General features: G+C 31.2%; 2 protein-coding genes across 4 annotated transcripts in view; one reads left to right on the top strand and one right to left on the bottom strand.

Annotated features, from left to right (window-relative positions):
- Positions 1 to 501: 501 nt before the first annotated feature.
- On the bottom strand, positions 502 to 7,824 carry LOC119831396 (putative uncharacterized protein DDB_G0291608). 2 transcript variants are annotated; one of them, XM_038354720.1, is made up of 9 exons: positions 7,480 to 7,824; positions 6,963 to 7,040; positions 6,237 to 6,375; positions 5,707 to 5,848; positions 4,809 to 4,974; positions 4,421 to 4,474; positions 2,584 to 2,858; positions 1,915 to 2,040; positions 502 to 1,074 (listed from the first exon to the last, which is right to left on the bottom strand). In XM_038354720.1, exons 1-9 carry the CDS (start codon positions 7,586 to 7,588, stop codon positions 976 to 978), a joined length of 1,188 nt encoding a protein of 395 aa, XP_038210648.1. In that variant the 5' UTR covers positions 7,589 to 7,824; the 3' UTR covers positions 502 to 975. The 2 variants fall into 2 exon arrangements, with proteins under 2 accessions (XP_038210648.1, XP_038210649.1); XM_038354721.1 differs by having other exon boundaries at positions 4,809 to 4,938; positions 7,480 to 7,823.
- A 1,053-nt stretch (positions 7,825 to 8,877) lies between these two features.
- Positions 8,878 to 15,446, top strand: part of LOC119831063 (bifunctional 3'-phosphoadenosine 5'-phosphosulfate synthase) — a 21,983-nt gene continuing 15,414 nt past the window's right edge. The window contains exon 1 of one of the 2 annotated variants that reach the window (XM_038354301.1): positions 8,878 to 9,227. In XM_038354301.1, the coding sequence (XP_038210229.1) occupies positions 9,189 to 9,227 (39 nt within the window). In that variant the 5' untranslated portion in view covers positions 8,878 to 9,188. Of the gene's footprint in view, positions 9,228 to 12,097; positions 12,354 to 15,446 lie in introns of those variants that run through there. The other variant, XM_038354300.1, reaches the window with a different exon arrangement.

Here is a 15,446-nt window from a genome sequence, read left to right as displayed (position 1 = left end):
TGTATTGAGCAATGGGATGATGGGATGAATGATGGTTCTTGATAAGTGTACGAAATTTGAATGAAATCTGCATGTTTAGTGAGAAATGAGAATCGGGGACAGTTCAATAACTTGATAAGTTTATCCCATCATCCCATTGCTCAATACACGAAAAATATGGCACAAAGCGCCCCACGCTTTTTTCACAACAATACTAGTATTTTTCATTCATTATTATTTTCAGTTTATATAAAAAATTATTCACAACAATATTAGTATTTTTCGTTCATTATTGTTTTCAGCTTATATTAAAAATTATTTTATAGTTTTTAGTTTGATGTGCTTGAAAAGCGTGTTTTTTAGTTTTTTTAAACTATTTTTATTTTTCACTTTTTAGTTCAATTTTTATTTTTTATGGTTTATATTCACTATATTGGCGGTATATAAAGAAATATTGGCGAGGTTTTCATTTCTTGCGTTTTTATCGTCTCACCCAGTATTTGAAGGTAAAAAAAAATTCAATTTCTATAAAACAATATATTTCTGCCACCGCGAGCTCACAAAAGCTTACACATATCCTACAATACATTTGTATTTCATTAAAGTATGAGATTAAGAATAATAACAGGGTCAAGGAATTATATTACAAAAGATTTAAATAACATAGCCTAGAGATAACTTACAATAAAAAATATTCTGGATTTCGAAATCTGCATACATATTTACACGACAAAATTGAAAAATATATAGCACCTGTAATTTTGTTCGATGCTGATACGAATAGATCAAAAACAACACAATTCGAAACGAAAACATTTTCCTTATACAAACAATATAGTTTATTTCATCGTCATATTCTCACAACACTGCACAAACAAACACTGGTTATATATACCATTTACTCCAATACTAAGATATTATGTGAACTATTTTTTAGTTTTTCTTCGAATAGTTCTATGGTATTTGTTTATTTGCGTGTTGCTTCAGAATTACTAGCTAATAACGGTGTCTGTTGGGGTATATGTTGGGGTTCTGCACATTGGGGTTCGACTGTTGCACTGGGTAACCTTGCGTTATACTACCCGGTTTCGCTGTCTGCAAGTGGAAATATATAATTTAATATAACAATAATAAATTATACTTCCTTTAAAAGCACTTTTGAATCGTCATTTTACACAGTTTAAACATTGACCACCGGTTCGGAAAGCAGTTTCTACAGAGACGAGCCGGCAAGAAACTCTGTATATTAAACAACTATATCGTGTCTACGATTATCTATAACTAGCAGATAGTTTATTCAAAAACTGGTACAGAAATGCCTCGATTTAAACAACATTTTTGATATGAAGCTTGAATATTAAAGTAATGGTAATAATAATTCTTTGGTTATTGGATACAGCTTCATCTTTTTAACAACCGCAACCTTATCCAATTATCAATATAGGAGGTGCGATATACTGACATATGGATAAGCAAATACAAATTCAACCATGAAACTATTCATATCTAAGTAAAGTATTTAAAACCATCCCTACTAATATTATAAATGCGAAAGTAACTCTGTCTACTGTCTTGTCTTAAGGCCTATGCAATCGATTGTAATAAAATTTGATGAAAAGATTACGTTTTTACACATTTTGATAAATAATTACATTTCAATTTCTAAACCAAAATTGTCGCTTTGTGTTCGTAAAGTGCGTGTACAATAAATAGACTTGGCGCGTCCGCACTCTCCGATATGAGCGTACAAGACTTTGGGCTTTATTACCACCAGGTAAGGTGTAAATTTGAATAAATATTGAATACATACGTATACAACGCCACTGGGACATTTTGACGGCCTTTTAGCGCGACCCGTAGGTCTATAATGAGTGTAGTTCTTTAAAGTACCGAGTACGTCAATAAAATCATTGTAAAACAAATATAAATTAATACCTGTATGTTATTATGCTGTGGTGGATGTATGGAGATGTGTCTCGAGGCCGGCGGCTGAGCGTACACCACGCCACTGCTCACCGCTGGATGGTGAGCCTCGCTCAAACCAATCAGTACTTGTGGTGCCTGGAAGGAAAATTTAATGTAACACTTATGACTATCAGGATAAGGTCCAAAACTATATATAGTAGGTAGTATTAAGGTTAGCGGAGCACGGAATTATGATAACTGTATAGTGCACGTAGCACTAATAGCTGTGAGTATACAGTTAATATTGCTTTTAGTGGATTGGGGGGGGGGGGGGCGACGTACAGCTGAATGTACGAAGTAGCTTACTTCGTCTTTTGATTTTGTATAGTACGCATTCAGAAATAAAACGACGAAAAACGACTTTTGAAAAAATTCAATTTACCTACGGAGCCAAAAGAAAGTTAACGTTTCACTTACATTTTGTGAAATATATAAAGTTTCAATTCAGTGCGTTAGTGCAAAATAATACTTCAATATTACAAATTCTCAGTGAATGTTCGTGCTTCACTCCAAACGACGCACTCGCGACAAAACAAACCTATAAACTATTAGCGCTATACTACACCAAATATCAATCATCTCATCCACCAGAATCTTGCGCAGGTAGTTACCACCCAATATTACCACACATTGACCGACCTGCGACTCCTTCTTCTGCTCATTGTGCTGCTGTCCCTCTCTGTTCTTCAGCATATCCAAGTAGAGCTGGGGCTGCGGCGCCGGCGCGTACATCAGGTTGGTGTGGTGCGGCGTGTGCGGCGTGTGCGGCGTGTGAGGCGTGTGCGGCGTGTGCGCGTGGTGCGCGTACAGCAGCGGCGGCGGCCGCTCCGCGACCACGCCCACCACGCCCGACGTCGGCATCGCGTAGTACGCGCCTGACGATGCGCTCACGTTCGACGCGTATTGCGACGTTTCTAGACGTTTTTTTGTGCGGTGAATGTTTTGTTATGTTATGAAGGAAGATAGATAGGCTAACAATTGGGCGGTATATATACCAGAATTTATGAACACATCGAATTTTTTTATAGATTTCAAATTTTTTCTATTCTTTCAAAATTTCTCATTTATAAAGCATTTCAATGCTATTAAACTAAAAAATTTGATTTTAAATAATTAACTGAAAGATAAAACTTGTTTTAACGTTAGCTATTTTACATTCTTTTATTATAAACTTTATAGTTACTTTTCGTATAATAAGAGTTTCCATTTTGGTTAAATATTTAGCAATATGTATTTTTATTTTTTAAAGTTGTTCAACTTTATTTATTCAGATTTTTAAAACTATAAGACATTTTGATTGTTGTATATTTATGATTGCTCCACACTATTTCAAACAAAGCAGATGGTATTTTTAAGAAAGTTTTTTATTCCAAGTAAAATTAAATGAGCTTTGTAATCATATCATTGTAATTCAGTGCTGAGTAAATGACACACATTTACTTTTCAAATCTGAGATCTGGATGAATGTTACAAGATCTAAGTTTAACAATTTCACTACAAAATAAAAAAATTGTATGAATTGTATTTTATAATTTTGTATTTCTAACCCAATTTAAATGGCGCCACATGGCAGGCACCAGCTTTTAAATAAAAAAACAACAAACATAAAAATTGGTTCACCCAGTTAAAAGATATGGAGGAATCGAACACAAAAAAAAACAATACGGTTGTGATAACCTTCTCCTTTTTTAAGGCGGTTGACAAATAAGATAGAGAAATTAACTGAAAATTATATCTATTCAATCATATTTTTATCATTACATCAAAAATATGAGGATTATTAGTAAGAGACGCTATAATTATTAAACGAGACAACTATTCTACCACATTGAATGCGTTGATAAGCAAATAATAAGGGAAAAATGGATGGAATGAAAGATACCATGTTGATTAGTCGTGTTTTAGTATGGTAATCATGTCGAGAAAGAAAGAATGTTTAACTTCCATAAGCGATGCTGAGTGAACTTAATTTAGATTGTTTTGAACTAATATTAATTCAAAAAGTTTCCTCTCTAGCGTCTAGTCTAATAGAGAATTTAAGACGCTAAGAGATTAAAGTAACAGCTGTTATGAAATTGGCATCAAGAATCATATTGAATTTCAAATATAATATATATATAAAAAAAACAACACTATTTTAGGTACCAACTTGTAGAAGCTAAGAATAATTCAAAACAGTTCAAAGTATTTAATTGCAATTAAATAGGTTGTCTTGCTATTTTACTATAATTTTTGTTACTGGAAGGAAGAAAGGACAACTGAAATCTAAAGTACAAAAGAAAACAAGAAAATATCTAAAAAAAAATCCGAAAAAGAAATATAAAACAGCATCGCAAGTGGAAGTCCGATAGAAACGAAACGCAACACAGTATATACAGGTACAATCATGAAGGTATAGCTATTAGATGGATTAGGTTGAACAAAATGAAAACGCGTGCACAAGCGACAGTAGCGACACCTAGCGGACAAAACTCACTGTTCCAGAGTACAGCTCGAGCCATTTGTCGGCCCATTCGGCCATCCTCTACTTCTGTAAAAGATTTCACAAATCAAATCAAAATAATCTCTATCGGTATGGCTTAGAGGCTGTTTTAGTTCCCCTTTGCGTGTATATCAGGCCTTTGCTTTGACAAAAAGTTGGCTTGTTGACAGTGTCATAATTGTATAGATACCCGATTTCAAGTTTCTCTTTAAGAAATGTGTAACATTTAAACGGAATATATATAAGATTTCGGTATTTAATGTGCGACAAAATAGTTTGAAAGATTAAAATACAAGTACACATAATAAAAAAAAAACAAATCTCAAACAGCCAATGACATACAAATTATTGCAAACGAATTTCATAGACAAATTAAACTCACTATGATCCGAATACACGGCATGCTGTTTCATAGACGGTTGGTGCAACCGATGTGCATACAAAGCGTATGTCGGCGATGGGCTCCTTTGCCGCTTCACCCCCGACTGTATAGGGGCACGGACAATAGTTTGCTGTTGTGGAAACAATTTGTACTTTGAGTAGTTTTTCTTGAACAAAAAGAAATGACACCTTGAGCCCCATATGTAATCTACCACAACATCGATAGGAGGGTCATCGCAAGGTATAACAGAAATAAATAAAGTTCAAATAATCGATAGTTTTCATAAATTGATGCACAACAAAACAAATATACAAAATAAACACATTTAAAGCGACATCATATCTATGTAATACAGTTCCATCACAAGGCATGACATTGATACTGTTGGACAATACCTGAAGCATCCATGTAAAGAATTATTAGTAGACCTTTGCACTGCAAGTTAATTATATTATATAATCTGTTTTAAAACATAATACGGTCAAAATATTAGAGTATTCATTTCAGATATTCAGAGTATTCAAATATATTAAAACCTAATTTTTAGGTTTTTTACTTTTAATGTTTACTTGCTATGCTAAACAAGAGAATTGATCACAGATCAAACTGAATAGTTTTTCTCTTATTAAAAGTATTCTTATATTTTTGACACATAAGACACTTTTCTTTTGATTTATAATTAAATAAAATAGCCATTGTTGATTGACCTCAACTTTCACAAAATATTTTAGATCACAACTATTTAAGTGAGTTGCATGACTCTTTTTCTTTATTATTATTCCCTTAGCATTACATTACTTTATCTATTTTGGACTAATACTCAAATTACTTTCCTCAATAAAAAAATACGCAAACACTAAATTTTGTTAATGCATCGGTATGGCATATACATGAATACCTTATTAAGCATATTATGTGAATTAAGATGTGAGGGGCGTCCCTGGCTCGGAGGGGGTTCCCCTTGACCCTGCTGCGATGATGGCATCGGAAACATTGGCATTTGTATATTACCTAGAGGCATTTTCATTGGTTGCATTTCACTGAAATAATAAAAAAAAAAACAATTCATAAGATAAATGTTGCGTATTGCAAATATGTAATACCACACAATTTAACTAGCCATTAGATATTTCATTAAACTAATAAAGCTAGCTAGTGGCTTTTTTTGCTTTTAACTTCTTGTTAACTAAATATTTTCACAATTTATAAAAATATTGTATATAGACTAAATACATAGCATTCATAATAATCATTTTAATAAGAAATCTTATGTTGAATTAAAATAATTGTTTGTTTATTGCACAACTTGCAAACATGATAACATATGAAGGTACCTAAAGTAGCCTATACTAACCTAACCTATATTTTCCTAAAACATACAATGAAAAATAATTAAAATGTAAAACACATTACATCTCTTTTACTCACTTAGCCTCCTTTTGTTGCTGTCTCTTTCTAACCTCATCTTCATTTAACACCCTTTTCAATTGCATGAACAGTTGTTGTTTCTCTTTTTCCAACTGTTTCAGCTTTTGCTCTAATTGTTCTATCTGCTCTTTTGTTTCCTCTGAAAATACATTATTATTTTGAACAAAAAACTAAACTAACTTCAAACGGCCAGACCTACATAAAAAAAAATCAACTTTAAAATAAAAAAAGAATCAGAAAAATTAGTTCATCTAGTAAGTTACAACAAACACAAGAAAAACATTACAGTCAAATTGAGAACCTTCTCCTTTTGTTAAAATTGGTCAATAATTGAAATTTAATGAAGCAAAACTCCACTAACATAACAAAAATTTCTAAAATAAATGTGACATTGGCAGTATTTGTTGATTTTTATATGTATGTACATGGAAGAAAAAATGTGGTAAAAAAGCTTGTAAAGTTAGATCAGCCATATCAATAACAGACTTAGGTACCTTAACATCTACATTATATAATCCTTTAAATATAGAATTACATCAGATATCCTAAAATCAATAACTTTTTAAAAATAAAAAAATAAGATAGAAACCATTTTTACTGACATAAAATAAAATACATCTTTTATAAGACCCACTGACTACCGAACTAGTTGGAAACTGTGTTTCGGTTGTCAGTGGCTTAAGCGTTGTTCTGTAAATATTGTATAGTGTTGAAAATTAATCTCACCCAAAGTCATAACATCCTGCCTTTCCCTGGCTTCACGTTCTTTGCGTAATCTTTCTTCTTCCACCTCAGCCTCATATTCTATATGATAAAATTCACAATAAGAGTATTTATACTTGTAATGACTATACTATGATTAAAGGATTAGAATATGTTATTGTGATTATTGTGAATATTGTGACTGCAAAACAGAACATAAATTCTATGTGTTTAACATGATAAAGGCTTGGAGAATTTTAATAAGATTTGTCACAAGTTTTTTAGGAAGTATACCTCATTATACACCTCATTGTTATCTACTCATTATATTACTTTAGTTATTTTACTGCTCAATATTTTTAGATGATCCTTACATTATTTTTGTGATTCATTTGTGTTTACTTATTATGGTTGTAACTACCAAAATTGAAGTAAACATGCATTTTGTAATTTTAAATATACTTCCCATAACCACTGTAAACGACTGCTGCTTTAAACAATCCGAATTACTGCGTTTTGAAATATCTTGACATAAAATTACCTTCTTTTTTTCTCTGTCTTTCACGTATAATGTATCGCTTGAGAGCATTCCACATTTTTTGTTCCGCCTCATTTTGTTCTTCAGCAGTTGTGGAAGTAACTGCTGGCATTTTTGGGGATGAGGTTTCCAGGACTGGTGTTATGTTGATAGCTGTACAGATTAACCTTCACAAACGAAAATATTGGACTTCTTAAGTCTACTAGCGTTTAATTGTAGTATTTATTTATTATTTGTTATACTTATTTTATAATCATATTTTTCTATTAAATAAATTAAGAGTTAATTTTTTATTTTGTAAATTGTAACAACACGAAACATTAACTTTCAATAGACAATAATATAGAAACTTTCATAGACAAACAACAATAAAAAGTGGTCAGTAAATTATAACAGAGGTAGAAGAATATGCTGTGGACCATAGATATCTATACATATAATAAATCTGTAGAAAAGTCATTTTTGTACATTGAAAAAATTGAAAAAAAATAGCCAGTGTGTGAAAAGATAACAGAACCCTTTTCCATCATTTTTGAAATTTTTGTCTGTTTGTCTGTTTGTTTGTGCGCACATCACGTAAAATCTACGAATTAAATGCAGACAATGTTTATATACAAAAATTATACGTAACTTGAGGTATAACTTAGTTTTTGTTTCATCGAAATCGGTTTACTCTATCACAAGATATGATTAATTTGATATTCCTACGGGATACGGACTTACGCGGGTGAAACCCCGGGGCGCAGCTACTACTACCTATTTATCTATGCAGTATAACAATATTGGTTTCTTCCATCTACTTGTACTTTTTATTCTGTGCTGCTACTTAGAATACTATTCGGTTAATTCTATAATGATTTTCCCGAAATTTTACAAGTGTCTCGCGATAGTATAAACTTTCCTGCAGGCACTCTGTAGCAGGTACTACATAGGCACTAGCCATGATGTGCTTTCACGAGTTTAAAACTGTTAACCCACTTTCCCTTCAAAAAAGTAAATATTTTAAACGTTTATAAATGTTTTGGAGATAATGTATTTCTGTAAAACTTTAAAAATTTTAAAATTAAGCAGCGATTGGGTACAGTATGTGGTACGGTCATTAATTGGATGCGTGATCAAATTTATATCCAATTGCCGTTTAGTTTATACATATAAAACCTTAATCGATATTTTATCGTATTTTCTTTCTTACGTCAAAGAGATTATCTTCTTCTATTTCTTTATTCTAGTCCCAATAGAGATGGACTCTGCCAATAATTTTTTTTCTTCTTAAATATTGGTAACTCCCGATCTCTGTTTACTTGTCTAGCTAGTAACTAGTCCTCAATCTGTGGTCTAGCTGTGATTCTGTGGCCTTTGCTGCTATTTTGACAGCACAGTGTCAATATCGACGTAAAGTAATAAAGTAAATTAATAAATGAAATAATGTTGTAATAAGTTGTTTGTAATTTTAAATTAGAACACTGGGCAAATGGTCAAAGCTGTATAGTTCAACAGTACCTATAAAGCTACAATTTAGCGTTTAATAGCGTTGAGATATTTAAATCAAGGTCTAATGACTACTAGCCGACCATTTATCATTGATCTGTTTTAGTTTTTAATCGATAGCTGAACGATTATAGTAATACAATTTATAAGAGTTATCGGAGATTATTTTAAACGTACGATAATAGTTAACAATTAAAGTTTATAAAATTGAATAAGTAAAAGCAATGGACGGACCCTCGAGACCCAGGAAGAAGCTAAAAGCAGTAAGTAATGTTTGTTAGAAGTATTCGTATAACCGGTTCTTCATAGAAATAATTGGGATTTCGATGTTCAAGTATTTATCTCGCACATGAATATAATTGTCTCCAGTAAGGGATAGGGAGGGGTTGGGGTTTCTAAAAGACTATTACTGTGCCAGAGAAACATACTTAATATATTATATCTTAAATTGCGATTTTATTTACTCATAATTCTGCATTCTAAAAGATAGACAATGTTTAGCTAAAATTTATTCATCCTGACTGGTTACTCCATAAAATGTTGTGAGATAAATATATGAAAATATTTTATGACCAATGTAGAGAGGTAAGAGATAGTAGGAGCCAGGAGGTACTAGGAGGTAGTAGTAAAGTAGCAGTAGACCCAGATGCAAGTAACCTACATTTTACTGTTTTTTCAAAAATCAATCCCTAAAAGGTGTAACCATGTATTACATGGCATAAAAGTTTTTTTGCCCATGCTTGGAATGCTAGTAAAATATTTTCACTATTACATAACAATGTACTCAATAGTTTTCATTACAAAAATGGGACAAACTCACTAGTGTCTGGGCCTGGTTCTTCTTGGTGTTGATAAAGCATAAGAAATAAGCCTAGCGGAATAAGTTTGTATGTGAAATTTTAATAAAATGGTTAATATTACAACATTCACATAATTTTTATACTCACAATATTGCAAGTTAATATTCATTATCATTTATATTTTATCAGATATAATTTATAAGCTCTTATCTACATTTATAGCGTACAGCAATAATATGTGATATAATAAATTGTTAAGATATCATGTATTTTTTATATGTATCCATGTGATCTTACAATACTAGGTTTTAACATGTGGCTTTGTTCATGTACTCCAATGAAATTCTAATGGAAATTAGGTCTTTCACTGTGGTTAAAATTAGCATTCCCCAGCCTCCTTTTTATCTCCAGACACAAAAATCATACCATTACTTAAAATTTTCCATTGTAACATAATAAGAGATGAACAAACAAACAAGCAAACACAATATCACATTTATAATATCATTTTCTTATCGCCTGCGGGATCACCCGCTTGATCAATGAATATTCCCATGGGAGTGACATGTTTCACCACAGCTAGGATAATAGTATAGTTTCTGCGGCAAAAAGTAGCCCATATCACTCTCTAGCCTCCAGATTATCTCTAGACACCAAACAAATGCGCGTTTCACCCGCGTAAGTCCGTATCCCGTAGGAATATTGGAATAAAAAGTTGCCTATATGTTATTCCAGTTGTCCAGCTGTCTACGTACCAAATTTCATTGCAATCGGTTCAGTAGTTTTTGCGTGAAAGAGCAACAAACACACACACATCCTTACAAACTTTCGCATTTATAATATTATAAATATTTTCAGATTTTGCTGCAATACACGTCTTTGAGCAGCTTTTTGTTCTATTAATACTATTTAAACTTATTTATTACTATAATCCCAATTGTATTGTTTTCCTGTATTATTTCCTGATATTTGTTTAAATGTTAAGTGCAATATACTTGAATACAGTGTCAAATGCAATTATCGTAATTTAATATAATAATAATTGTTTCTAAAACTCAAAAAACATATTTAAATTAAAGAATCAACTGAATTATCTCACTTGTAGAGATTATATGCAAGGAAAAAGAGTAAAAAAAAAATAAGAGTAAAAACGTAAATTATTGTATTGCTACCAATCCATATACAAAGTTTGTATTAAATCTGTCCCTTTATGCTGGGTCAGAAATGAGTCTAAAGTAATATGTTACTAACGAATATGCAAACATTCAAGTAATGCTAATAAAAGTGTGTTAAAAGTAAAATTATTGTTATGTCAGCCTTTGTTTATTTAGTCTAAAAAGCTATACTGGCTCGTAAATTAATTACACGGGAAAACTGTTTTACCACGGGGTCCTTTTAAAAATATTTTTTTTTATTCAACAACAATAAATCTTAATCAAATTCGATTATATCTCTTAAACTAAAGCAGCTATGGTGACGTTTCTAAGGAAAATCGATTATATAGAATTCGATAAAAAAGATAAGTTATTGTCCTGATTTAGAACAAAAATGAATTTTAAGTAACTCATATTAAATACTAATCCTTTTAATATTATTATTCAATACAAATCAAAGATAAACTTTAATTAATTACAAGAAAAGGAGAGAGAAATGTTACGTAAATTAACAAAAAAAAAAATACATATATATATAGATACATATATATTTCTTCCTTTCTTTCATCAATCGTCGATTTTTCATATTGTTTTGACATAAATAGCAATTATAAAAAGTTTTGCGGTCATTTCCTACCTAGAATGGGTCGATGAACTTCATTGGTTAGTGATTCATGACACTCATTTGTGTCAGAGGGTGTAAACTGTGAGATGTACGCAAGTTGTACAAAAAATGTGTAGTTGCTAGTAGGTACCTATTTACTTTTGGGTAACTTGCTTAGTACCCTTAGCATTAAATTTATTTAAAATTCATTGAAATATATAGACTAGAATAGTTCGCCCGTTGTACATATATATAGCCTATGTCACGCAGTGAAATTACAGCTTTCCAATAGTGAAAGAATTTTTTAAATCGGTCCAGTAGGTTTTGCTTGGAAACGTTAATGCTAAAATATAGAAGTTATAATATTAACTATTAAGTAGATAGGCAGGTTACCTCTGTCATATTTTAGGTATTTGGTACCATGGTTTAATATATCCAAATAATATGGGACTTGTCCTAAAGACTATTGAGGCAGTCAAGTAAAACGCGTTTTCAATTATAGTCTAAGGTTATTTATTGATTAACTAGGGTACTATAAAACCTACTTCAAGAACATTGTCGGCAGTGGGAGAGAAATGAACTGTCAAACAGCAGTCGATTAGTGTTATTCAATAAAGCGTTCGCGCTGCCGCGATTACAGTTCGGCAACATTTTATAATAGTCTGTGTTTGTAAACACGAAGGCTCGCGTCTTTTGGCGGGAAAGTTCATTTTATTTAACGTTTAATTAATTCTTTTTTCAAAAATGAGTTTGGAAAAAAGGAACAGAAAAGTTGCTGAAACTTTTGAGAAATATAAAATAAGCCAGTGGGGAAACGCAATCTATAGAACGGTTTGTAGTTTTTTGTTTTTATTGTTATTATTAAATGAGAATAATTTTTTTTTTCGTTTAATTTTTAGTTTTATAGCGTTCAAATGCTTTATAATTATATAAAATTCGCAATAAAAGCGAAAGTGTTATAGTGTTACTAATATTTACCGATAGCGCGACTTCTATGAATGACTCAACTTTCACTCATGTTTATTTCCTCGAGACTGTTGTAAACTGGATATTCACTTTCTACCACGTTTCGAAACTATAATTTATTACAATAATATTATCACAATATGTTGTTATGTAAAAAATATAATGCATGTATTATATTTTATACAACATATATTTTTTTGAAACACGTGAGTTCTAAAAGCAAGAATATCGGGAAGATTAATATTTAAAAAAAAATAAATAAAAATAAAAAATTAATTTAATTTGTTGTTTAATAAACTTCATAAAATATATGTATGACTTTTATACAAACATGAACCGAAAAAAAAACTGCATAAACTCTTATAAAATAACATTATATCTTATCTTTTTCATGACTGCATTTTTGTCCTTATTTAAAATCCCTACTAATATTATAAATGCGAAAATAACTCTGTCTGTCCGTCTGTCTGTTACGCTTTCACGACTTAACAACTGAACCAATTTTTTTCTAATTTGGTATGAAGGTAGAACTGAACTTGGGAAAGGACATAGAATAATTTTTATCGCGAAAAAAAGGGTAGAAGGAGTTGAAATAGGGAGATGAAAGCGATATAACCGAAATCCTCGCCCGAAGCCGCGGGCGGAAAGCGAGTTTATACATATATAAAAGAAAGTGGTGTTAGTTACAATGTTTATAACTTAATAACGGATTAACCGATTTGGCTGAAAATATGTGCAGAGGTAGCTTAGAACCAGGAGTAACATATGTAAGTTTTATCCCGGAAATCCTAGGGGAAAGGGAACATGCGAGGAAATTGTTCCTACAACTATGTGGGCAAAGCCGCAAACGGGAAGCTAGTTTATTAATAAATACAATTATTAAATGAATAATATTTCGTCTTATTCGTTTCTGTTTCAATTTTTTTTTATTATTTTTAGAACGATTCCGAGGAGAGTGAATGAAAATTGTTTATTTTTAATATTTCTATATTTTTACTTACAATTATGATAAAAAAGTTTATTCGAAGCTCCAAACAACGAAACAATGAAGCTATACATAGTGAGGGAATAGGCATGTCCAAGGACTAAAAGTTCTATATTTGATATATTATGCCGAGTAGCACTTGGCCAGCGTGGTGGATTATGTCCTAAACTCTTGTAGAGCCCCTCTCCCTGCTGTGGGAACAAATATGGGCATCTGTTGATGATTAAGAGCATGATACTCTATCGTAATAAATACCTAAGGCGTTTGTGCTATTAGTGCTGGAAGTTAACTATTAGACTTTTTTAACATAGGTATGCTAGATGAGTAAAAAGGGAAGGCTCAAATGACTCTATATTTTTTATGTTTTTGCGTGTTAGAGTTTTTACCTTTTATTTATAATTATTTAATGAGCCTGTAATAAGATCTGTTTAGTATGAAATTAGATCGCGGCATTTGAATTGTCTATTTTAATATAAATATAAATGATTGTTTTTTAAATTGATTCAGTTATATTCTTACTAAATAGGTATTTATGTAGGTTGCATTTTATTGTGTTTTGTGAATATTTAAATGAGGAAGAATTTTACTTCTTATCAATTTTATAAGGTGATTATTGCTTCAATAATGAATAATCAAATTTATGTAATAGCATTAACGTCGCTAACGTAGATGTTTTTACATTTGTAAATTTGATACGTTCATTACATAGATATGTAAATTTTAAATAATAATATAAAAGCTTAGTTAGTAATTATTTGAGTATTTAGTATGATATACCAATAAATAGTATTTAACACGTGCCTTCCTGTACTTCAAAATTTATTTCAACTAACGCAAGCATTAGTGATAAATATATGAATAATATTTAGCATTTCTGGTTGTGTAATACGTTTGCCTACTGGAATACATATCTACTCACGTGTAACATGCATATAACTCATAAATAATAGGTAAAATATCTATGGAATTCATATATTTTCCGATATGAACACTTCTGCAATTATTTAAATACTTGCATTATCCTTGGTTAGGCGCACTGTCATAGACTCTCAGAGCATTTGTAACACGCTTTTATTAGCTTCGCTCACGTATGTTTGTATATTTTCTTATTTTTATTAGGACTGCCAGGATGAAATTATCTCCTTAAAAAAGAATGTCATTTCGTATTAAGATTAAGTTAGACAATTTAGTTGATTTTATCGTTTCAATGTGTTTTAGTTGTCAAATTATATTGATTTATTAATGTTTGTATGTAACTTAGATTTTGACCCACGGTGTCATCAGTGAAAATACAATAATTTCATGAATTTATCTTATTCTGATTCAAACCTTTTATTAGTAGATTATCCTGATCACATATTTCCTTACAAAGGAAAGATATTTTTGATTAAGTCCGAGTGAAAATTTTGTTCAATTTATCATTTAAACGTGTTCACTTATTAAACTATATTCATTTATTAAATCGGAACACATTCGGAATATTTAATGTGTTAGTCGGACACACCGCATTGGGTTAGGCTCGCACAGAGGAAGGTATCACACACCCACAGGTTGACATCAAATGGTAGCATTATTTTAAAGCGGACAACGAATTCGCAAATACCCTCCGTAACCATTCACGGGTAGTAGTCATCGCATACCAACAGACGAAGTACCATTTTCAAAATAGCTTATTATCATAGCTAAAGCCGATCTTGAATTTAAAATATATGAGTAAATCATTGGTTGTGATCGATAATGATCAAAAACGATAACATTCGAATAATCAATTTGTCCTAATAAATAGAAGAATATTTTACACGTGTACGTTTCTTAATTGTTATATAATGTTCGTATATAATATATATGTGTATTATCCAGTCAAGTTCGGGAAAAAATACAATATTTTAGTATTGGTTTAATCGTATTTGTTTATCTGGCGTGCGTTTAAGGGCCCCTGCAAGTAAATATATTGTGAGGAGGGGAGGGGGGGG

This window comes from Zerene cesonia, chromosome 13 (genome assembly GCF_012273895.1).
Source record: "Zerene cesonia ecotype Mississippi chromosome 13, Zerene_cesonia_1.1, whole genome shotgun sequence".
In the NCBI taxonomy this organism is placed as follows: Eukaryota; Metazoa; Arthropoda; class Insecta; order Lepidoptera; family Pieridae; genus Zerene; species Zerene cesonia.
This window is presented reverse-complemented; position numbering and strand designations above follow the sequence as displayed.